The 23675-nt window shown below is 43.7% G+C and overlaps 1 protein-coding gene across 15 annotated transcripts in view; it reads left to right on the plus strand.

Annotated features, from left to right (window-relative positions):
• Window positions 1-23675, plus strand: part of JADE1 (jade family PHD finger 1) — a 60003-nt gene that overhangs the window by 10177 nt on the left and 26151 nt on the right. For 3 of the 15 annotated variants that reach the window (XM_074823649.1, XM_074823639.1, XM_074823641.1), the window contains exon 2: window positions 13183-13260. In XM_074823649.1, coding sequence (XP_074679750.1) covers window positions 13209-13260 — 52 coding nt within the window. In that variant the 5' untranslated portion in view covers window positions 13183-13208. The other 12 variants (XM_074823642.1, XM_074823645.1, XM_074823647.1 and 9 more) reach the window with 12 other exon arrangements.

Here is a 23675-nt window from a genome sequence, read left to right on the forward strand (position 1 = left end):
AAGAGTCAGACTGTGCTCAGATGTTTAATGCATAATTAAGATTCATTTCTTTGCCCTGCGTGGCTTGCTTTTACCATCCTCCTCCGTTTCATCGTAGGCAGCCTGCCTGCTCTGGCGGGTTGAGCTGGGTGCTGAGTTTGTGGAGAAGCAAGTGAGGATCACTCATGCAGTCCATTCTGGTGTCTGCCGCTGGGAATTCTTAGACAGGAGTCATAACAGCGTCTTAGGCTGCTAAAGCTGATTCTGCAGTGAACAACTCATCGCTTTATTTAGACCATATGTAGATCCTTTCATTTTTTTAGCACTGTCTTGTATTATTGATGCCAGTGGCTTACTCTGGTATGCTCTATTATATTCTTTCCTGTTTGACCATAACTATATTAGTATACAACTTTATACCTGTAGTGCTGAAATAGTACAAGACGTAACATTTTCTTTGTGAAGTGTTTTCCATTAATTTCCAAAGTTATTCCTCCCGCTACTAGTCCTTCAATTTTTCATTATTTCCTTTTTAAACTTATATTATTCTGAAACACTCTCAGTGATACACTGCACACAGAAACAAAAGAGCAACTTTGTTCCAGTGGCGTTACCTTCCTCATAAAGTCTGGGCTAGCTGCTTTTACAGGGCAGAGGGCTTACATTTGTTGAGTTTTCTACAGTAATTTAGATAGCATTTTGAGTTGCTACTTTCTAAAACACAGCCCACCATTCTGCAAACATTCATGTTCTGTTCCTACATGTATGGCCTTGCATGGCTTCCAAGAGAAATGTTTCCTAAAATACAAGATGTAACTTAGACTTGGCTGTATATGCAGAGGAAAACTAGTTACAGAAAAACAAAAATATTGCCTCAAATCCAAGGAGCTTGAGACAGGGGAGCTTCTATCATTCCTCTTCAGAAATTAGAGCGCATTCACGTTTAAGCTTTTCTCAGAAGCCAGTTCTAAGCTTTCTTGGAAAGAATTCAGGAAAGCGGGACAAACAGCACTTCCTGTGATTCTTCAGTCTTTTACAATGGACAATATTAAAAAAAAAAAAAAAGGTCCTATTCATCCAGTAGAGGTGCATACCTCTGTATAGTAAATGCCAACTGACAGTAGCTTTGCTAATGTTAATTACTTTTTATGGACTTATGAGAAGTAGTCCATGAGCTCCCAAGGCGCCTGCAGACCACTGAGTGAAAAAACTCTGACCTAATCTGTTCCGGGGTTTATTCTGTAGCACAGCAGCGGGCATGTGCTGTTCAGATAATACAGATCAACAAAGTCTCCAGTCATTGACTCCTTTGGCAGTATTGAAAATTGGTGCGCAGAGTTGTTTCCTGGAAGCTCAGGGGTAAGATGATGGGTCTATGAATGTAATTGTGGCAATAAGCGGTCTATTTATCAGGTAACGTGAGCTGGTGTGTCACACAGATGGTCACAGGTGCCTGATGGCGGTACCATGAATGGCAAAAAGCTAAGGCCCCCATCCTGTAAATATGAATTACATCAGTGGAGCTACTTCTAATTAGACTGCTGATGTGTGCAAAGCCTCTCCATCAGGTATCTGTACAGGTCTGGACGCCAAGGTAAGTGTGGGAGAATGTAGAGAACATGTTTTCTTATTTTCGTGTAGATGAAAAGAAGGGGAATCAAAGTCTTAGGCTCTAAAATCTAAGGATGCTTCAGGCTATTATATGAATAAAACCACGACTATCTTATTTTCAGAGTGAAAAAATATGGGGGGGGGGAAGGATATTTTTGTAGTAAGGTACAACTTTTTAGGATGTGTAGCAATGTAGGTACTGTTTCATTATTGGGTAGGTAGGTGGGTGAGAGACGGCAGGATAAATGACTCGGTTTGCATGGATGAGTAACGACCCAGTTCCTCAGTTGAACTAAGGTGTGATTCTTTGGCAGACTAATATTGCTGTGGAGGCTGCATTAATTTGTATTTGAATACTGTGGGGATTACTTTCCACAGATCGCCTTAATTCTGTGTCTGAGATTATGTTGAATCTTCTCGGTAGTGTTTATTACCTCATACTGTATTTGCTCAGGAATTCTGTTCCAAGGGGGGAGTTCTTCACTCGGGGAGCACAGGTGCACGGTGTGAGGTAAAGCGTTTTATGTGGAAAATAAAGAAATCTGCATTCAAACACACATTTTTGATAATGGGAAGTTTAGTATGTAATTTGATGCCAATTTCAGCTAATTTCGTTTCTTGCTAGAAAGCCGTGAACTGAACCGCAGTGTGTGTTAGCTCTTTCTAGTCTTTGAGAAGTATCAAAGTTAGGGAGCTGGAGGGATAACGCTGGGGGCTGAGAATAGGGAGCCTGCAGTTTTATTCTTGCCCTGGCAATTACGCGCCATGTATGTGGCCACAGCACTTAACTCTTCCGTGCCTCAGTTTCTCTGCCCGAAAAAATCGTGGATGTCGCACAGGGAGCCGGCGCAGCGTTGTCACCCCCCGTTGCGAAATCGGCTTCTGTTTTTTGGGAGAGAGGAGCGGGTTGTCGGAGGGTAACGCCGGCCGCGCCCCGGGCGGGACGGGGGTGCCCAGACGCCTCGCTTCCCGCCCGCAGGCCAGCCGCCACGGCCGGGGCCTGCCGGCCGCGCACCCCCGGGGCTCCGGCCAGCTCGGCGCCAGCGGGAGCGAGGGGCTCCCCGAGCAGCCGGGCCGGGGTGGCGGGGGGAGGCGGCGGGAGCCCCCCGCGCTGCTGCGCGGCTCCGGCCAGGCCCGCCAAGAGTTAACGGCGGCTCCCCCGGGGCCGCCGCCGCCCCCCCCGCCCAGCCCCGGCGCTACGTTATTATTATTTCCCCCCCTTCCCTCGCCTTCCAGTTTTGGCAGGGGATTAAAGTAGCTCCCCCCTGTGGCAGCAGTGACCCAGAAACGAGTTTGATTCACGGAGTCCTTCCTCCATAACAAGTACAAACGTCAGTCAGAGGGAGTCTCTGTGTGTGTGAGGAGAGTGAGCGCGGGTGCCCGGGTGTGTGTGTGTGGGGAGGGGGGGGAGTGTGGCGCAGGGAGCCGCGCTCCGCGCCCGCTCCCCGGCGCCGCGCCGAACTCATGAGGCGGCCCCGAGCCCTCCGCGCAGGGGGAGCCCGGCCGCGCCGCCCGCCCTCGCCGCCGCCGCCTCGCCGCCGCCCCGCCGCCGCCGCCGCCAGCAGGTAACCGTGCCCGCCGCCTCCCCGCCGCCGCAGCGCCAGCCGGGGGAGCCGCCAGCACAGCCATATTTGATGGGTTTTTTTGTCGCTCCGGAGGCGGCGAGAGAGCAGTTTCGTGCCGAAGGTCGCTGCCTAGTGGAAATAAGATAGTACGTCATTAACATGGCGCCAAGAGCCGTGCGGCTCGGTACCGGGCGAGGGGAGGCGGCCGAGTTGCGGCTCCGCTATCCCACAAGCAACTTGTGCCGGGCTGGGGCGGGCGGGAGGGACGGGGCGGTGGGAGGAGGGAGGGGAGGCTTTGCCGCCGCCCGGCGCGGCGGGCCGGTGCCGGCAGCGCCGGGCGCCTTTTTTTGTTCGGCGGCGAGTAAAGGACCGCGCAGCTTCCCAGGTGCAGCGGCCGAGGGAGCTGCCGGCGCGCCGCGCTGCCGGCCCCGCGGCTCGGGCGGCGCCGGGGGGGGGCATCTCCCGCCCGCCGCGGGGAACGTTGGAGCAACTTGGTAGACAGATGGCAATGGCAGAGCGCAGGTCCTGCTCGGGGATTGATGTGTGGGGAAGGGGGCGGGGGGAGCCATGGCCAGTGTCTGTCACCGTGTCACCCACATGTCCACGAGACCCAGCGCCTCTCGCCGAGGGCGGGGAGCGTGGGCGTGGGGGAGGAGGTGTTTGTGTGCAGAAGCAGCTTTGTAGTTACACTGACACCCCCCACCCCCCCCAGCCGCACTTGGCTTTCGCTCGTAGGGAGGGAAAAAAAAAATGCTTGGAAAGCATAAAAACTGCTCATCGGTGAAATTAAGCAGAAGTTGCCTTTCGGAGCGGGAGAGCCGCAGCCGGTTAGTCGTGTGCCCGGTGGGCGCAGGGGCAGTTCCCCTGGAGGTGGCGAGCGGCGGGCTGTCACGGGTGCTCCGGTGTCCCCGTGTCCCCCTCGGCCCGGAGCGAGCGCACGGTGCCTCCCGCTGGAGAGCAACTTGCGGGAGCCCTCAAGTGCACGTGTTCGGGAGCGTGTGCGCGGGGGGGCGTGCGGAGCTGCCCGGGCCCGCCGGGGAGGGGGCCGGGGCGGGCCGGGCCGGCGGGGCAGCGGCCGGCAGGTGCACGGCGGCCCCGCAGCGCCCAGCCCGGGGAGTTGGGGAGCGGGCGCGGTGCAAACTTCGGCAAGGCGCGGTGGGGGGGGGGGGCGGCCCCCCGCACCCTCCCCCAGCCCGCGGCTCGGGCTCGGTGGGTGCCCCGGGGCGGCTCCGGCGGCCTCCCGGGGCGAAACGGCGTGGCCGTGCCGGAGTTTGTTGACGAGGGAACGGAACGTCAGCGGCGGTGTCGAAACGCGAACGTAACGTAACAGAACAACCAGCGCGGGGAAGCGGCGGCAAACGCCTGAAGTTGCTCGGGCGGCAGCCGGGGTAGCTCCACGATTTGGCGCTCGCCCCGGGGCCTGGCGATCAGGACGGGTCTGGGCGGCGTTGTGTGTGCCGGATCACCGCGGTATGCCCGCCTAACGGTGCGCCCTCGGCCTGCCGGGGAAGGCGAGCGCGACTCCGGCGGCGATTCCACTTGCTGAAATTAGACAAAGCCGCCCTGATGCTGCTGCCACCCAGCCTGTCCCTGGGCTCGGGCAGTCAGTCGCCCGCTCGCAGGATGATGTTGTTGTTGTTGTTTTTCCCTTCCCGTTCGCGCCCGCCAGCTCGTTAACGATAGGCGGTGGGGTGTTCATTATTTTGGGGAGGGTGGAGGCAAAGGGTGTTTGTTTGTTTGCACCGCCTGCTGGTTGGTTTCCTGTGACAAGAGGTGATACACAGTTTCCAGAACTGTCTGGGAGTGGGAGGAGAGACAGACACAGAAAATGAGCTCAAGTCTCCTTCGTGCTGCCGCCGCAGCCGCCGCCGCCGCCGCTGCTCAATCCGCCAAATCGCCGTCCCGTCCCGGCCCCCCCCTCCCCCCCGCCCTCCATCGCAGCGCGGAGCCGGGGGCGGGTGGGGAAGGTGCTTTGGCCGTTTTCGGCAGTGACAGGGGCTGGGGGGAGAGGCGGCGGAGCCGGGGGCACCAAGTTTGATTTGCAGCCGGGGCCGAGCGGATTGGTGCGGCCGGCGGCGGGGAGGAGCGGGAGAGGGAGCCGGGAGGAGGAGGAGGAGGGGGCGAGCCGGGCCGTTTCAAATGGAAACGGGTGGCTGTGCCGCTGCCCGGGAAGGTGCCATCCCCGCGGGGGAGGTGTCGCCCGGCGGCACCCGGGCGGGGAGGCGGTGGCTCCGTGGCCTCTCCCCGCCGCTGGCCGGGCGGCAGCGGCGGCGCCGGGAGCCCTCAGCGCGGGCGTTAACGGCCGGCGCGCGCCCCAGGCGCCGCGCGGGTGTGGGCAGCCGCCGCCCGCCCGCCAGCCCGGGCCGGGAGCCTGAGGTGGGATCGCTGCGGGGGGAGGAGGAGGAAGAGAGCCGCCCCGAGCGGCACCCGGCCGGCCTGGAAGCCGGCGAGCGCAGGGCGTGAGGCGCCCCTTCGGGCTTTGCTCTTCAAGCCGCGGCTCCCGCCCTCGGGCAGGGCGGCCCTGATCTGGCGGCCGGTGGCTCGGCCCGCTCGGAGCGGTGGCGGCACTGCTCCCCTGAGGGGCGATTCCCGCGCGCACTGCCTGCCTCCGACTAACTTCGCCCTCGGTCTCCTCCTTTTCTTTCAGCCGACAGCTTTATTCTAATAAAGTTTATTAGATTCACCCGTGGGTGAAGTCCGTGGGATCTCGAGACCTGTCAGCCGACCAGTAAGGACTGGCCACGGGTGACCTGCAAACGGCTGGTTTGTGTGGCGGCACGCAAGCGTTAAAAATAGATTGCTTCTCCTTGGGTAGCTGTTAGGTAGTATTAGAAATTATGATAGCGTTCAGCAATGCATTTTAGTTGACATTTTAATGTTAAAGCAGGAAGATGCTTTTATGCTAGCCCCGGTTTTTCTTTTTAGAGAAAGATTTAGCTGTGATTTAGAATAATTTCCTTTTTAAGCGGGCACTGTCTTTTAAGTAAGTCAAAAGCTGCCCACACTCGCAAACCTAAAACCTTCATAAAAGTTATGCCAAAATATGCTTGTTGTGATTCTATTTCTAGAGGTTTCTCACACTCAGTGGGATATTGTTGAAACAGCAAGGGTTGTACGTTTAGTGGCAGGATTTTCCCTCTGGCTTCAGATACCACTCGTTCCCTGCTTTTGAGCTATGTTTAATACATATGTTTAAAATAAAATAATAATAATAAGCTCCCCTTTCCCCTCACAGCTGCAAATTTCCCTTCCAGCTTCTCTGGTTTCATTCCCAATTCACAGAATATAGTAAAAAAAACTTGCAGCATTTCCTCAAATGTTTTCTCCATGTGGTTAGTAGTGCTGCTTCGCGCTCCTGTTTTCAGCTGGAGCTGACCAAGCTGACAGCTTTTTCTAGATGGAAGAGATGAATTGCAGTGGGCGCAGGGCGGGTTGAATTAATTCATGGAGCCCAATTTATCATTGCTCAAGGTTTTGGGCAGTCAGTTTCACCAGCACAGTTTGGGAATAATTTGCTGCCACTGCCCAGATTGTAAGGTAACGTTATGAGCTGACTTGCACAGGTGCATAAATGAGTGTGTGGATTGCTGAGAAATGTTGGGCTGATATGTCCAAATTGTGCTTCTGCCTTTCCTTGTGAAATGTTGAATAGGTGTGCTGAAGTCAGAAGAAATATTCCTTGTGGAGAACACTCTTGGCCTTGGAACATGCTTTTTTGTTTCATGAGAGTTGGAGGATTTTTTCTCCAAACTTAAGGTCTGTGGCTTTTTTTGAACAGTGGACTGTGCTACGTAATACTGGAGTATTTAAGAACTCTTCTTGTATCTTCATGACTGTAAAATTTCATATCAAAGCTTTCATAGGTAATGAAGAGGAATGATAAAGTTTTAGGTGGATTTTTAATAATGTAACTTATTTCTGATGTAGTTTGTTCTTCTTTTGGTCTGGGCGTAGAAGGAAAAAAAACGTTCTTGCTAAGTCAGGTGTCAGTGAAGACTGGGCTGGTGTCATAAACACACTAAACAGTACAGTAGTAGAAGCCAAATGTCTTCATCTACTATCCATTTCGTTAAGACTATGTCACACTTCCATTTGTACAATAAGTGTTTTGAAGTGATTTCTCGTATACTAGAGATAATTAGGTCTTAGTTTCATTGCGGTTACTGGGTTACTTTCAGGAAAAGCTAGTTTTTCAGTTTGTCTTCAGGGTGTACATCTGTCATAATTCTGCTTTCTTCCCATTCTGTCTCTGCAGCTGTTCAGTGCAGTTTATTATAGTGACACCCGTTAACACGGTTACAGTTAATTGTCTGTCAGAGTTTGAATTATACACTCTTTTTACCCAAAGGTTTATACAGCCTTTAAAAATGCTTTAGTAAGAATTGTGCTGTGTAAAACCTTTGACCTGAGGATGTGGATTTTTTCATGTATAATTATTTTTAAAAATCTGTTTATGTTTAGCTATTTGCACAACAAAGACTGACACACTTTACATCTTTCTCTTTGATCATCTCGCTACGTGGGGTCAAACTGAGTGAAAAACTATGTGGTGTTTTTAACTGCGCAGTCAGTAGTATCGTAAAGAGTTCTGTGTGTTGCACATGGGTGTACATGTGTGCACACCGCCATGCCAATTTTAAGGGGTAATGTCTGGATTTCTGCTCTGAGAAAGCTAGGCGAAAAGGATTCGGATTTTTTTCACTCTTATCTGTGCAACTCCTGGGACTTCAGTGTGGGAGAATAAAAGGAAAGATCTTGGCATTGCTGTCCAGTGTGGTTTTTGGGTTTTGTTGGTTCTTCTAAATTAATCTCTTGCAGAGCTAAGAATGGAGGAACATGAGAATGCATACCGGTAAAACCAATGAATTTGCTGTACTGTGTCATGTTGCTGATTCTAACCCATTGCACTGCATCTGCCAGCAGATACTGGGCAGCAGGCAGAAATGCCTGTATTCCTAACCCTGTTCAGTTACTTGTGTAGAGTTAGGTGTTTGTCACTCAACCTCCACAAGGATGTGTAAATCCAAATGTTGTTTGGTGGTCTGACATTGATTATCGTGGATTATCATCTAGTCATTTCATTTACATAGCATTTTACAAGTATTTTGAAAATGGCTTAGTGTGCTCTCTTCAAAATACAGGAGCCAGAAGAAATGTTTTAGGCGTTGTAATCTTGCCTTTAAAAGTGATCTGAGCAATTGTACCATACAAGTCTGGAGTTACGTTTGCATGTTTGAAGTTTGTACGTAATCAACAAGTAAAACCCAGAGCTTAGCTTTCAGAGCTAGCATGACGAAACAGGATGGAAAAGCCACTGGTGATGTGTCTGTACAACACAGTGCCTTCAGCCTCTGGAGCAGCGCAGCAGAGCACCCTGCAAGCTGTGCCAGCCTCACCAGTGCTGCCCTGGTACGGCCTGCTCATCCAAGGGTGCGCGGTGGCTAACAAGTCATGGCCTCTGCCCCGTCTGTGCCATTTGTTGTGGTGGTGTGAGGGCATGAAGTGCTCTTAGATGCTTTGTCTACCCTTGGAAATGGGGTGACGTTGCCAGCAGTCGTGGCTGTTTCTGTAAAGCTGTGTTTGGTTGAAGGCTGGAATTTGCCCGAGTCCACTCCCCCCCCCGCCCCCCCCCAATAAATGGGTAAATGTTTATTTACAATAGAATCCTCAGGAGAAATATCAGTAGACTCTGTGTTGGTCTGTCTGATTTCTGAAAGGATGGTTTTGACATGAAGAAACAATCATCTTTCAAGGAAATGAAACTGAAATGACACACGGAAGTTGCTGGATTATTAGGAATTTACACCTGTCGCTGAAAACTCAGGGAATGTTTGGCTTGGTGATGCAACAGCCTTTGTTACATTAGGGATGTGGGACTCTCCTAGCTTTTCAAGTGTTGGGCTTACTCTGCAGGTGAACAGTTCATGGGCAAACGCCCTTTTGGGGCTGGTGTAAGCATTTGGGAAAAACAGCTGTAGAAATGTTTGTGACAGAAGATACAGGGTTCAAGGACACTGCTTGGTTGGCTGCTTCCTTGCTTCAGAGAAGCACTGGGGTTTTGCGAAGGGGGTTGGGAAGCTGTTCTGTGGCATGTGTGGGTGCAGTGAATGTTTTGTGGAAGCTTCTGGACTAAGCAGCAATTATGTGGTTGCATGCAGTTGTTGGGAATTGAGCTCAGTAACCTGGGTGGTCTCTTCCTGTCCTGCAAGTGGTGCAGGCTGAGTGCATAGTTTTTACTTACTATTGGTATGAATCTTAAAGCTTGGCTTAAATGTTTCACCCTTTTTATGCTTACATGTGAACTCTTTGCTTAGTGATCATAGTGATCCTAGCCAATTTGTACCATTAAACTACCTGTGGTAGAGTCAGTCTTGATGAACCTGCCTTTACTTCTGACCTGTTGGAATTGACAGACGTACTTCAGTTTCAGAATATGTTCTTCATGAGATGGGAGTTGGATCAGATGCATTGTGTATGCACCTGAGTGTCTTAAGTGTATGTCAAAATAAAGTCAAGTAAAAAATACCAACATTTCCATGACCGTGAAGAGTGAGAATTACAAAGAAAAGTAACATTGCTGGCACTCAAATCTCAGATTAGGAAAACAAAGAGAATGAGACAAGTAATTTTAGTGAAAAGCTTGATAGTTTCTCCATTTTGCCTTTTTCAGTATAAAAATACCTCCTTATTTTTAGGTAAGGATGTCCCATAAAGAATAAGTTACTATAGTTTGGTTGGTTGTTTTTTTTTTTCCTTGAAGATTAAAAAAGCATTACTTGAATTCATAGTATTCTTTAAATATGCTGGGGAAATGTATATGTCTGTAGTTGAACAGGGAAAGACAGCACCTTCCATCTGCACCTAACCATCACTATCCATAATCTGTGTTTATTTTTAATGCAGTTCTTGTGTGACTTGGAGGTCACCATCACCTGACAGAATCTGATAGTCTTTGAGGCAGAGGCACTGTGATACCTTCAAGAGCAGCAGCATTTCCATCTGTGTGGTTGTAATTCTTACTAGCTGTTCTAGTGTTATCTCTAGAATGTCTGTTCTGAACTGTGGATATGAACATCTGGTGGGAACAGTTTAAAATTATTTTAGAAGCTGAAAAAAGGTGTTTATTACTTCTAATGACAAAAATTCTAGGGGGTTAATCTTATGAGGTTTGAGACTTGCTCTAAGAAGCCAAATGCTGCTTTTCCATTTGTGATTTAGCTCCCTGTAAACTCAGGTTAGGTTCAAAGATGGGAAAATAAGATCTCGGGATTTTAACTCCTTTTTTTCACATGCCTCTATAAAGGAATCTCACAGAAGCTCATGAAATGGGGTATTTCTTTTAATGTTACTTTTGAGAACACAGGCTTTTCTGTGTGGCCAACTTCAGAAACCTGACTAGAGTGGACAAGGAAATTAGCTGCCTTATCTAATACTCTGTACTCCAGGAAAGTGGCTTCTGTTCTGGCTTCTCTTATTTCCTGAAGAACTGTGGAGAGTGCTTGAATTGGGAGGTGTGAATATCTCTCTTTTCTTTAAACAACAGCAACAACAAATATGTTTAGTTTGTTTGTTAAAGACACATGGTAGGAGTAGAAGCTTCTGGGTCTTTCCTTACTTTGTGAATTTGCAGAAAGTACAGCTCAGAGAAGATGAACTCAAAATACACTTATCCAAAAAGATGTGGAGGAGCAGAATTCTGAATTTTCTTGTTCATTGCAAGCTTATGAGTGTGTCCCAGTGTATATACGCTATGTTATTTGCTTTACAGTGCATAGTACTTTTCAGACTGTGTGGGAATGAACCAAGGAGTGAGAATTTTGATGAGGAATATACAAGCTACATTTCTGAGAGAACTTAATTTTTCTTTATTTTCTTCCATATCCTCTTTACTTTGTTTATGGGAGATATTTCCATTCTAAGCAAGTATGTTCTACATTGCTATTGTTAATATTTCTTTCAATTACAGGAAAAGTACGTGAACTGCTAGAAAAAGTACCTTACAGAATAGGTATTTATTTATCCCCCCGATTTGGCCTTGTAGCAGCTAATTGATTTTTCAATTCTGTCTTAGCCTGTTTTGCATCTGAACGTTGGCTTTCTGTCGTTGTAAGTGACCGTATCAGAACTTGGCTCTGGATCTACTACATTTATACCAGATCTGTATTCAGATGATTTTGATGGTGCAGGCTGGTCTGTGTATTTATTCATTGGCAGCATTTCTGCCTGCCATACACACGAAGTTCTGGTCTGCTTCAAAGCAATTCTTTTGGAGAGAGTTCTTGTAGCACTGTAAGAGGTTGTCATTTATGATTCTTTATTCTCTGGCATCAGACATAATATGCGAACTTTTACTCTATGAAATGGTGACAGAAGGTCTCAGTGAAGTGAGCCATTCAGTTTTTTACCTTTAGTGAGCAAAAATTTGCAGCTCAGAACTGTTACGTGTTTCAAAAGACAGTCATATTAAATCTCACTCTGGAAAGTTGCTCTGGGAGGGAGGTGTCCCCCCACCTCTGTTTGCATATATAATATGAGAAAGGAGGCAATCTTGCAATGCTTGTGCTCTTAGAACTGTATTAAGTTCACTGGAAGTAAAAAATAGTCTCCAGTTCAGTTGCTTGTGATTTGCTACTGATGATAAAATTAATTCTCTTTCAAAAAAAAAAAAATGCTTATTTCTTTTTATATGAATCACTGTTGGAAGAGAAGATATTTTTTGGAAATAGTGTCAGACTTTGGTTAGGCTTTTTGCTTTATTTTGGGAATTAGTCATATAAAAGTTGAAAGCATTATTGAGTTTACTACAGTGAGGTGTGTTCTCAGGGAACAAAGTTGAAGTAGTTAACTGTACACTGAAGGGTCAGTGAAAAGAGATTTGTTGAAAGGTTTCTAGGAAATCCCAACTCACATGAAAATGAGGAAGTTAGATTTTCTGCACCTACCTAGAAGCAAAAAAGCATTTTGGCATCTGATATCCAAATCTGCACCCCAGAGGTATGTACAAGGGCTTTGCTGCTAGCAGAACACCCAGACCTTGTTGATATCACGATTGATATATGGTAAGCAAAGACTCAGGAGATTTGATGTACATCTAGAGTCCTTGTCAGTTTAGCTTACAGTGGATATGCCTTTCTGCACTTGTCTTGTCATGTTTTTTCTGCTCTTCAACTTACACTTTTTAATAGCTTTTTACATGTAAATGCTGACTAGCTATTTACAGTTTACTTAATTTTTCTGGATTTGGTTTCATTCCACAGAGAATACATGCAAAAATACCAACACCCTGTGAATAGCAGTTAAAAAGATAGGGAACTTTTTGCCTTTACATCGCTGGTTCATACGCAGTTGAACTCAATATTAGTTGAACTCTGGCAGTTTGGAGGAGCTTCTGTGTCACCAGTTGGTGGTCTGATTCCTGAAAAACAGTTAGTGTTAGGCATGGCACTAGAAATGTGCCCGCAGGAGGAAGTAACACACTTACCTTAGAGGGTAGTGCATTCCAGGGCATAGATGATGCATGTTATTTAATCTGGGAAAACTTGGCTTGCTACTGCTGATGTTTCTTTTTTTAACATATAAGTGGATGACTTTAGTCTTTGATTTTGTAAATCTGGCACTTCAAACAGGAATAAAATGGTTCCAGAAACATATTAGCCAAAGTAAATATTTACAAGCAGTAAAAATGTTACTGTATTGCAAATCTAGTGTCAGAATGGGCAGGGGAAGTTAAGCACATTGACTGCGGATATTTAGTGATTTTAAGACCTCTCAGAACAAAATAGGCTTTTGTTTTGGGGTGAAAGTGTTGGTGGGGTTGTCACTGATACTCTCCAATTTTGTTCACCTGCTGGTATGATGACTGCCTAATTAAGCATCCTTGAGATATTCACTGCTCATCTTTCAGATGCTGTTTAAAGTTGTTTGTTTTCCTTTGTGTGCTGTAAATCCTCAAATGCCATCAGAAACACAACTTGATGACTCTGTATTATTATTATCTTGGGTTAAGTGCTGTCTCATTGCTTTGCAGGCTGCCTGCTGTTTCCCGTGGAGATCATGAAACGACGTCGGCTTCCTAGCAGCAGTGAGGATTCTGACGACAATGGCAGTAAGTGCTCCTTTGTTGTAGAGTGCAGTAGGTTATGAGTTTGAAAACACGTTTTAATGCAGTGTTTTATGTGACAGAGGCATTTTGCATATTGGTTGAACTAGTAGAAATGTGTATTATAAGGATCTAGTTTTGAACTCAGTCATTCTGAGCACAGGTGGACAGTAGATTTGAGATCCCCCCCACTGTATTGACTATACAGTGTTAGTTAATAAGATAAAACAAGAGAAAAAGTCGATTGTGTTCTTTAAAAATCTTTGCAAGCAACATAATTTATCAGTACAAGGACAGGACTTCCATGGAGACATTTGCTAACATTGTCTGCAGCTTAGTACTTAATAGAAGTTTACATTAGGATTTTAAATTTGCCACAGTGTTCTCATACTCTCTTACGCAATGGAAAGGTATATTGCTTCAAACTTAAGTAGAAAAGATTGATGGTGCATGAAAGTTATTCCTTCATTTGAAGGTTATCTTGTTTGAGGAGTAAATTTCAAGAATTTGAATTCAGGATATCAGTAATTTGGGTACAGAATGTATTTATTTTTTTAACTGTTTCTGTACTGACATACCTAACACTAAGCTCTGTGTGGTATGTATCTCCCTTGTGTTTGGATTCCGGGGATTGATAATCTTTCATTTAAGGAAAAAAAAAAAAAAAAAGTGAGGGGAGGGGCATAAAATGGCAGTTTGGAAAATGTGCCAAGGTGTTTTATTTGCCCAAACAAGCAAGTTGATTGTATTTGACAATATTGCAGCTTAGTCAGTTGTCAGAGAGATTTTCTTGGTTTTAATTTGATCTGTCTGGGTGCACATCTTCAAATCTGAAGTCTTTTGTGAGACTCCAGTCTGAAATGTAACAGAAAATGATCAGGGAAGTTTTCCAGGTGCTTTTGAAAGCTTTACTCTGAGAACGTAGCTCTGTGCTGCACTGTGGCCCTACATAGGTGACTGCTTCACCTGCATGCATTTCTTAGGTGTGTCTGTGCTGCATGGGAGTCTGCTCAGGTATGGCCAAATCTGCACCTTAAAACAACCCTAGGCAAACTGCTGCTGAAATGAAGGAGCAGTAAAAAGACTGGAGGAGGTGAGAACTAGCGAGCTGATAAGGAGTGAGTCCAAATAAGGATCAAGTAAAATGCATTAAAGAGGTGTGGAATTTGGCTTGTTTTTGGAGAAGGACTCACAGTTGGGGGATTTTGGAAGAAAAAAAATCCCAAATCAGACCTGTTTCTTCTCGGTTAGAAGTTTACTTGGGGTTATAGAAATTGAAGTCGGTGTATTTCCTCAAAGGTGAGGTGTACTTCCCCAAAACAAAGATGTGTTTTTACTTGTGAGATAGACGAGTAGAAGCAAATGTGATGTCTTTCATTAGAATTTTGTTTTACCCATTTTTCATTCCCTAGCAGCTTTATATAATAGTGTTTCATTTTTATAAGTGTTTATTTTCACTTACGTGTTTTGTTGTTTTGTTTTCTTTTTTTTTACTCTTTGATCCCTTCATGTGCCTTGTGTTACAGGCTTTATCAAATAAAATATGAAGCAGATAATATTGGAATTGAAGTTCCGAAATAGATACAGTTGACTGATCTGTTGCTGATTGTAATGCTTGTTTGTAATGTCATTTGCTATATAACTGTAATAGAGCTGTTGACTTAATGAATTACGTTTTCCAAAACACTGTATTTTCATCTGTTCCATAGATCAAGATCTAAGAAAAGAGTTAGGAAAAGAAAAACAAACTGTTGCCCTTTTATGATCTCTCTATTTTAAAGCCTCATTAATATGAATAGCTATTTGTTGAATAAATTACATGGAAAAAGGCAGTGAAATTTTGAAAGTATTTTCAAGTATTATTTGAAAAATACACCATTTTCCTTTCATTACACTTTTTCTTTTTTTTTTTTCCTTGGCCTGATTATGTTTTTTTTCCCTTGTGAAGTTACTGAGCAAATTCAGATACAGGTTCCTACATACTCATTCTATTATTATACACGTGTTCAAAAAAATGAAGGCATAAGAGTCAGAAGCTGAGATAACATTTAATGTAGGGTCAGCATCTCCAAGGCTTTCTGTCATTCACACTTCCCTGAGAACAATGTCTGACACTTGGGCCCTTTCTCTTCAATTTTCCTATTACAGGGGATACCAGTAGTTCCTTGCAACTATGTTTGAATGTCAGGGGTCTCCCTTTACAGGTTTCACCTTCATATAATCTTGTCTTTAGTAGAATTACTGATTACTCTTACTATGTTAATTTTGGTATTATTACTTTGTCAGTAGTATCTCTGATTCACTGTACTGATACTAGTGTTAGAAGGGTAAAAAAATTTTATTGTCTAAAAAAAATAAAAAGTAAAAATTTCTGTGAATTTCTGGGCTCTGTCTTGGAAGGCTTTAAGTTTTTCACTAGTTATTTTTCCTTCTCAGAGTTTCCAGAGGCAGAAAACAATTAAATAGACTATTCTGAGCACTTCAAACAGCTGTTTTCTAATTGAGAAGTTGAAATTTTAATCAGCACTTCATTGGAATCCTGTTGCCAAAGATCTGCTCCCCTTCAGTCAGTGGCACCTCTTGACCCCAAGTGCCTTTCTTGCATTCCCATCATACTGAGCTCTATAGTCATTCAGCTTAGAGCTCAGCACTGCCTTCCCTCATCGCACAAGGTGAGGATTGGGCCTCCAACTCTTGGGTTTCTTTAGTTCTGCAGTTGAGTTTTGCTACTGTGCCTTAGTAGGCAGTGTGATCAGGTGGCTCAGATTCATCATGAGTGTCACTGGATAAATGTTGTTGGTGTAACCTGCATGATGATGTTTGTCTGGGGTAGACTCCAGTGTGTAGACTAGTGCCACCTGGAAAATACTTTGGTGTGAAGAAATACAGATTTTATTTTACTGAACTCAGGAACCTGAATATTTATAAAATAATAATAGTGATGCTACTAATAATGGAATTTATCTAAACAAATAAATGAACATACAAAGATTGTTTTCCATGAGATCACTGAACTGAATCAGTTTCCTTGGTAGTCATAAGGTGATAGAAGAACAAACCTCGTACCCCAAGCACTGCAGATGTATTATACTGAAGATACAAGCATGTCTGTAGTTCTTCAGAGGGAGAAGGTGCTCTTTTGTGAGATGAAAAAAGGGAGAATCGTTTTCATTTAGGGGTGAAATACAGAACAGAAGAACGCTTAACAACATAGCTGCAGTCCTAGAGTACATACATGTATTTACTGACTCATGTAAGATATTTTAGTGTGGGTGGTTTTATATTATTTGCAGTATTTTAAAGCCTTGCAGCTTAAGGACAGAATCTTTGCTTTTCTCATCACTTCTTTTTTGCCCTCTGACTTGAGTCTTTCCCAACAGCTAAGTGCAGACTTCAAGCCCCAGAAAGTGTTTATGTCCTTCAACCTAACTACTGAAAATTGTTGAGCTGTGTCCCCTTAAAATCAGAGTTGTAAATCCTCATTTAGACATGAGGCCAAAATAGCGTATTTGAAGCACTGAGCAAGAGGTGTCAGTGGAAGTTGTGCACAGCAGTTCTGCAGTTAGTCCCTGGATATCCGAGTGTGTTCTCAGAGATTTCATTTTCTGAAATTATAGGTCACTTTTGAACATGTTATCCATGAAATATAATTGAATGAAAAATGGCTGCAGGCATAGTTCTGGATTTTGAACTTTTGTCTAAATACAGAGGAATGGTATTGGGAGAGGCTCTGGGAAGGGTTTAAGATTATTGGCACCTCAAAGTAATCCTTTTTTTGTCATCTGGCAGCTTGTTAGTTTCTGTCCCTTTCCAGATAATGTATTACACCAACTATAACATGTTAATATTAGCCAGGCCCATCATAAAAGCCGTGTGATGTGCATGCCATCTTCTTCAAAACCTGTATTAAGTAAATCAGCAATGTTTACCTCAAACTCAATTATATCCTTGTTATCTGCATGGCTGGCTAGGGCTTTGATAGTTTTTAAGCAATTTTTGTTACTTTGTATTTCAGCTTGCTCTTCCATTGCAAAACTCCTTTTCTTCATGATCGCAGGTCTTACTCTAATTAAATGTTAGGTACTGAAGGTGTTTTATCTTTCTTGCTCAGGGTTTGACCTGACTTTTTAGCCTCATTGGTCTGTAAATTTGCAAAGGTGGTTTGTGCTGAATATTCCATGTGCTTTGTTTCCTGGTGAGATAAAGTTGTGCAGTGGAGTAGTTTCCATTTATAGCTTCAGGGCATTCCTTTTGCACAAATTGGTTGGACACGTGAACAGATTGTGTTTGAGACAAGATCTGAAGCTCAGACAGTTGTATTGTAGGGAGCTTGGGTGAGATCCAGGTCCTCCTTGATGTCAAAGAGAGTTTGGTCGCTGTTTGCCATGAGCGAGGAATTCAGAGCATGATTTTCTTCACACTTTACTTGCTCCCACGATGCCTCTTCATTTATTCTTGGAGGGGTTATCAATTCATCATACTCCTACATAACAGAGTGTCTGAGAGAAGAACTGAAGACACTGGCAGATGAAAAATACTTCTAAGATTTACAAGGTTTCACACCAGTTCCGAGAAATGAAAGGTTTAATACTTACGGATTACGGAATACAGTTTTGTAATTTAGATGGATCCTTATTCTATCATAGCTAAACAAATGTTATTTTAAAGTTAAACATATTTTGCCAATATCCGTGGCTCTGACTGAATGATGGGGATCTTAGATTTAGAAAGGGCTTTTCATCCCAGTGGATTCCTGTTGTGTTTGAGATAGATCCCAGAGTGCCTTCACAAAGGTTGCTGAGTACATAACCTTAGGTGTGTACGTCATCTACCACGGAACTGCAGCCGCTGCTGGCCTGAAATGCGGCAATTACTTAGCAGTGTGCGTAATGCTGTGCAGCATTTTATGAAAATAAAATGATGAACATTTTTCGGTCTTCAGTTGAACTGGCTGGCAGGTGATGGTGATTAAACGACAGAATGTAATGTAGTTACAGTGCTAGAATTTGGGCAAAGCGGCAAGTTTAGCGGTCACTGTTACGCTTTTCAAAAAGGGTTCTGGCATTTGGAGTGGTGATGGGTGGTCGTAACTAGTATCTTACCTGAAGGTTAAGCTCACTGGGGCAGGGTGACTTTTGGTGAAGTTGTTATGCTTTTAAGCACTTTGGAAGAGTGATTTGAAAGACTTCTCTGGGCTGATAGAGTATCGTGTCTGAGGAAGGGACATCACATAATCATTGCCATCGTTTTTGGAGAAGCGTATTTTTCTTTACAAGACTGCTAATACTGAGTGCACCTAATTCCACTGGAGTTTTAAGGCCTGACAGCATCATGTTCTAAACCTATGAATGCTAGCTTGGGAGCTGCTCAAATTGACTTTGATAACCTGTATTAAACTTGTGTTAAAACTTTGTATTCTGTTCTGGTAAAACATTGCTGCAGCAGGAAGCCTTGGGCTAGGGAGCTAGAGTGGCACTTGGGTCTTGTGATAAAAAATAAGATGGGGCCTAAGAATTCCTCACTGTTAGAAGAGTGACATGTGCCGGTGCATGGTTATGTGTGTGTTCTTTGAGATTACAAAACTCAAATGTCTGCTACTGAGAAAAGGGATGATAGGGAACTTGTATTGAACTGCTGTGGCAGGGAGCTGCAAAGACTGTTCATTATGTGTGTCAGATACTGAGCAATTGTGCAGTGTTGTTGTAAAGCACTGCAGAGATCATATGGATCCATGCATTGTTCAGCAGCTGCAATTGGGTAGTTGTCAAATGGCACTACATTTTGAGTAGGATCGGTGTTGACAAGAGATAAAAGGCTGTTGCTTTTTCTGTTTTGATCTTGAATGAGATGATTGTGTAATAATACGCTATTATATAAAGATGGGGAAGATAGATGGGCAAATCCTCCAGCAAGAGAAACATGAGAAGGAGAATTTGGTTATGTGAAACGATGTTGTAGGTTGTGTTTGCATGCATGTTGCTTTCTCTGTGATAAGGCCTGAAGACTTCTGCACAGACAGCCCTTTCTGTACCTAACATAATGGAAAACTGCCCTTAGAATAGTCTGCTTCTGTTTTCTTTGTGCTGGAATTTGGGTCTAGACATGGAGTTATGTCTAAGTGACATGAAGCCTTACTGTAAAAGAGTTGTGGGCCAGGCACTAAATGGGGAGACTGAGCATCTATGTTTTCTCTTCAGGCTGCATATCTTTCTGACAGAGTGTTGGCAGCAGCACCTAGTTGGTCTCAGAGTGAGCTGAGGAACAGTATAGGCATCTGGAAATGCCAGTGTTAAGCAGAAGTGACAGCCAGACATACATCCATGTCGGGGATGTTTTGCTGTGTTGTGCTGCCTGGTGTAATGGTGTAGCAGGAGTGTATTTACAGTGGGAGAAGTGCTTTCAGACACCCAGTGATCTGAGGCTTTGAAGTGTTCAGAGGCTGCAGCAGCAGGTAGTTCTCCAGGGACACAGCTGGGTGCCTTGCAGGTGGCTTTACAGCAGCCTTATGCATGATACATAATAGCTGAGCCTTTTCTGCTCATGCTGAGTAGTGTATTAGTTGTGGGGTAGAATTCCCCGAGGGCTTGAATTACTTTATTGGTCCCAAGGAATTGTCTGTTCTGATGGGATTTTTGGAATCAAAACATGTTCTTGACAGATCATTTCATAACTTGATACAGTTAAAATTTATTATGTTTTTCCTTTTGGGAAGTGTGTGTTCTTCACAAATATGAAAAAAGAATTCACACTCCTTGATTGCTTTCCTTTATTATCAGGAGGTGTATATGTTTTATACACCCCATAGTGGTATTATAAAAACACTGTATTTACAGTGCAAGGTGTATGTAGTAGCCTAGGGGAACAGAAAGTTTTCCTACCTGGGTCTTAGAAATCGCCTTTCCAGCACCAGTAGTGTGTTAGAGCTTTGCCTCTTGCTGTGAATTACACCTCGTTAGTGGTTTGGAATTTCTTTTTGCCTTTTGTCTCTTAAGTGGATAAATGCAAAGGGAAAACTGAGGCACGTAGTAGGAGTATGATCTTTCTCCCATTTTTCTCATAATGAAAACCTTTTAAAACATAGGAACACTTAGGCCATCTGAAAGGATCCTAACTATAAAAGAATCAGAATGGTCTTGGTGTATCTCCTGGAGTGATGATGCTAACTAGGCTACTGTGTTCATCCTTAACTTGCACAGTCATGTAACAGGACAGGCACTTAAGATACCTTTTATCTCTTATGTCTAATGATGATAGTGATGCATGTTTTGGATGCGTTTATTTAGCTTTGTGCTTTGGAGTTGTGTGTTTTTCATATTCACTGTTACTTACATGGCTTTTGGTAGTATGGGCTCTCTTAACATCTCATTAATTTTCCATCTGCCGTAGAACTCGTTTCTCCCATGAGGTATATAATGTTATCTTACAAAAGTTTTACATTTTCCAAATCCCAGTCATTCAGACTTCCCATATGTTTTTTTTTTTTTTTTTGTTATTTAACCAAAACTGGTTTTAACTCTTTGTCTTGATCTTTAATTGTTTCTAGTCTCGATGATCCTAATCCTAAATTTGAGACTAAGGCTAGTATTCAGAAAATGGTTGATGAATACAGTCATTTTGGATACTTAATGCAAGAGGATAATTTTGGTGAAAAGTTCTGGAACCTTTTTAAAATAACTCAGTTAGGCTCATGTGCTTTTATAATACAGAAGAGCTGTTTTGAATCCTGTGTTTGTTTTGACCACAGTAGATTGTTCTTTCCGTATAATCCAGGAGTGGTTCTTACTTCATGTATTTACACATAAAAATCAGATCATTAATCACGGAATTAACTGTAATTGCGTGTGAAGTTTTTCTTACAGTGAGGTCCCTCTTCTGGATAAGGTATGAAAATATGGAAAGGATGCTTAAAAGACAAATAACATCTTTCATTTTCCTCCTGCACTTTTATTGGTATACTCAGGGTGGGTGGATTGCTTATTAATGAAAGCAGCTTTGGGTAATTCAGTGACCTGGGTTTGGCACTGTTGAAGGCAGTGGTATTTTGCTGTTAACTTTATTGGAAGCATCGTTGAAACTCTTATTTGAGATTTCAAAAGTAGTTAAATTTAATACTGTTATGGGCTGGATATTTTACTATCATTTGGCTGGCTCCTTCAATTTCTTGCACTTTTATGTCTTAAGTGGTGGTGGTTGTTTGAATCTGTGAATGCATGCCTTATAGTCGGGTTTTGTTTATTCAGTGAGTAAATGTTTTCCCTATTGAAGTGAAGCCCTTACCAAAGGTCATCTGTTAGCTACAGTTACAGATCTTAGTGGGTAGTAAAATCTCAGTCCCATGAGAAATTCTTCCACCTTTTTCTCCTAGTATTATATTCAGTCAGTTTACACTGCTAAGAAAAATACAACAGTCTCTTCAGTAACTTACTAAAAACATGGTGTGTTTTCACTGCGTATTCACCAATTTTATGTGCAAGGAAACAGCTATTACAGAACTATGTAAGAAACTATTTCTCCCATTATTCATTGTAGGAAGTTAGTTGGCATGGAAAAAAATACTAATTATAATATATCCTGAGGAAGGCTGGCTGTGTTTGAGCTGTCCCTTATGCATGGAAATTTTATGTAGTGTGCTTTCATATAGGGCTTTAAAAAAGTAATTTAAAATGAAGATTCTGTAGTTTTGGTGCTAAGAGTTGACCTTTCGTGTTCCATGGAATAGTTAATTAATCCAGTGGTCTAACCTTGTGTACAGAGACTGTGTCTGAAATAGAAGTACATATTTAAGACACTGTTTTGATGTGTATCATCTGCAGATGACACAGTAAAGAAATGGAGATGGAAGATACGGTAGGGATTATTTTACTCCTCACCTTTGTAGCTTCTCTGTGGCATGAGAGAGACCTGGGAATCCATCTTTTAATACCCATGTTAAAAAAAGTAAGCAAGCATATGGGCTGCTTTTGCCTTCAGTTTATGATAAGTTGTCATCAGAGTTGAATTAAAGCACATGGGTAAAGATCCAGAAGTACATCATACTACAACATGCTACTGCTCTAATTTTGCCAGATGCATGCAGTACTTGGGAACAACTCCCCAAGCCTCCAGACTCACCAGCTCTTCTCCCATGGAAATTTCAGAATCAAACACCGCTTTGCCAGTACAGCTTGTTCTTAATTCCTTATCTTGTATGCAGGCTCCTTCCCCCAGGTCCAACAGTATATGGAACACTCAGATCCACAGATGAATTAGAAATTTCAAAGTGTCTGGCTTGCTGGTGCTGTGGTCTAACTAGCTGAATACCGCAGTGCCAGCTAGTTGGTCAGATATTAATGTGTTGCTTATGGAAAATATCAGAACCCACAAGAACTGAATAGTAATCTGTGTGAGTATGTATGTGGTCTATGTCTTCTAGTGAGGCTGTTGATTAAAGAACTCACATCTGTCTGAATGTTAAAATGTTGATAATTACTATACTGCAGGAAAAATCTGGTTTTCTGTTGTGAATTTTAGCTATGTATCTGACGCTTTTTGAGTGATAACACTTACTCCCCTCTGACTTGTTTAGGTTGAGTTTGGGTACAGGCAGATAGGATCCTCAGAAAAAGTTTATACTGCTTGTGCTTTTTTCTTTGGTTTTCAAGAGAACATTTAAATGGAATGTTAGTTAAATGATCTTGGGGGTCTGGCTTTCCAGACAGATTAGTAAATGGCAGTTGGTCCTTAAAGGGCAGTTGGTCATTTTTTTCCTTTTTTTTTCCTTCCCCTTCATGGAAATAGAAAATTCTAATTGTAAAATAGAGGGGCTTAGGAAAAGTGCCCATGACTTTTTGAAAACTTTTAAAATCACCAGCTTTTGTATGAAAACACTAATATTTGCTTAACAGCATCTTTTCTGTATTACCTCAAAAGGTAAGATTTTTAGCAGTTTGCTGGGTAACTTACTTTCATTTTGACCATTAAGCAAGTCCTGTGTAATGTCTGTTGTTCATTGCTGTTAGTTAAGTGGTTTTTATTGGGGTAGATTCCTTAATGTATTATTAACTGAAAAGAGAAGACAAAAGCATAACTACAACATAATTAATTCTTCCGATGACTTGTTGCTCAGTTGCATTTTGCCAGTGAAAGTCTTGGACAGTCATTTCACTTTCAAAATTATTTTGGTTTTCAACAGAGAACTTATCACATCCTATGCAATCTGTTTTTGAACAGTGCTTTCTGATCCCCAAGAGGTTTCTCCTGGATGAGTCACAGAATCATCAAGGTTGGAAAAGACCTTGAAGATCATCCAGTCCAACCATTAACCTAACACTGACAGTTCCCAACTACACCATATCCCTAAGCGCTAAGGATGATGTGAGGTGATGTTGCTCTTCCGGACTGTGTAGCCTTACACTTACTCTTAGCATCTATGTGCGCAGGCA

Source organism: Strix aluco, chromosome 4 (assembly GCF_031877795.1).
Source record: "Strix aluco isolate bStrAlu1 chromosome 4, bStrAlu1.hap1, whole genome shotgun sequence".
Taxonomy (NCBI): Eukaryota; Metazoa; Chordata; class Aves; order Strigiformes; family Strigidae; genus Strix; species Strix aluco.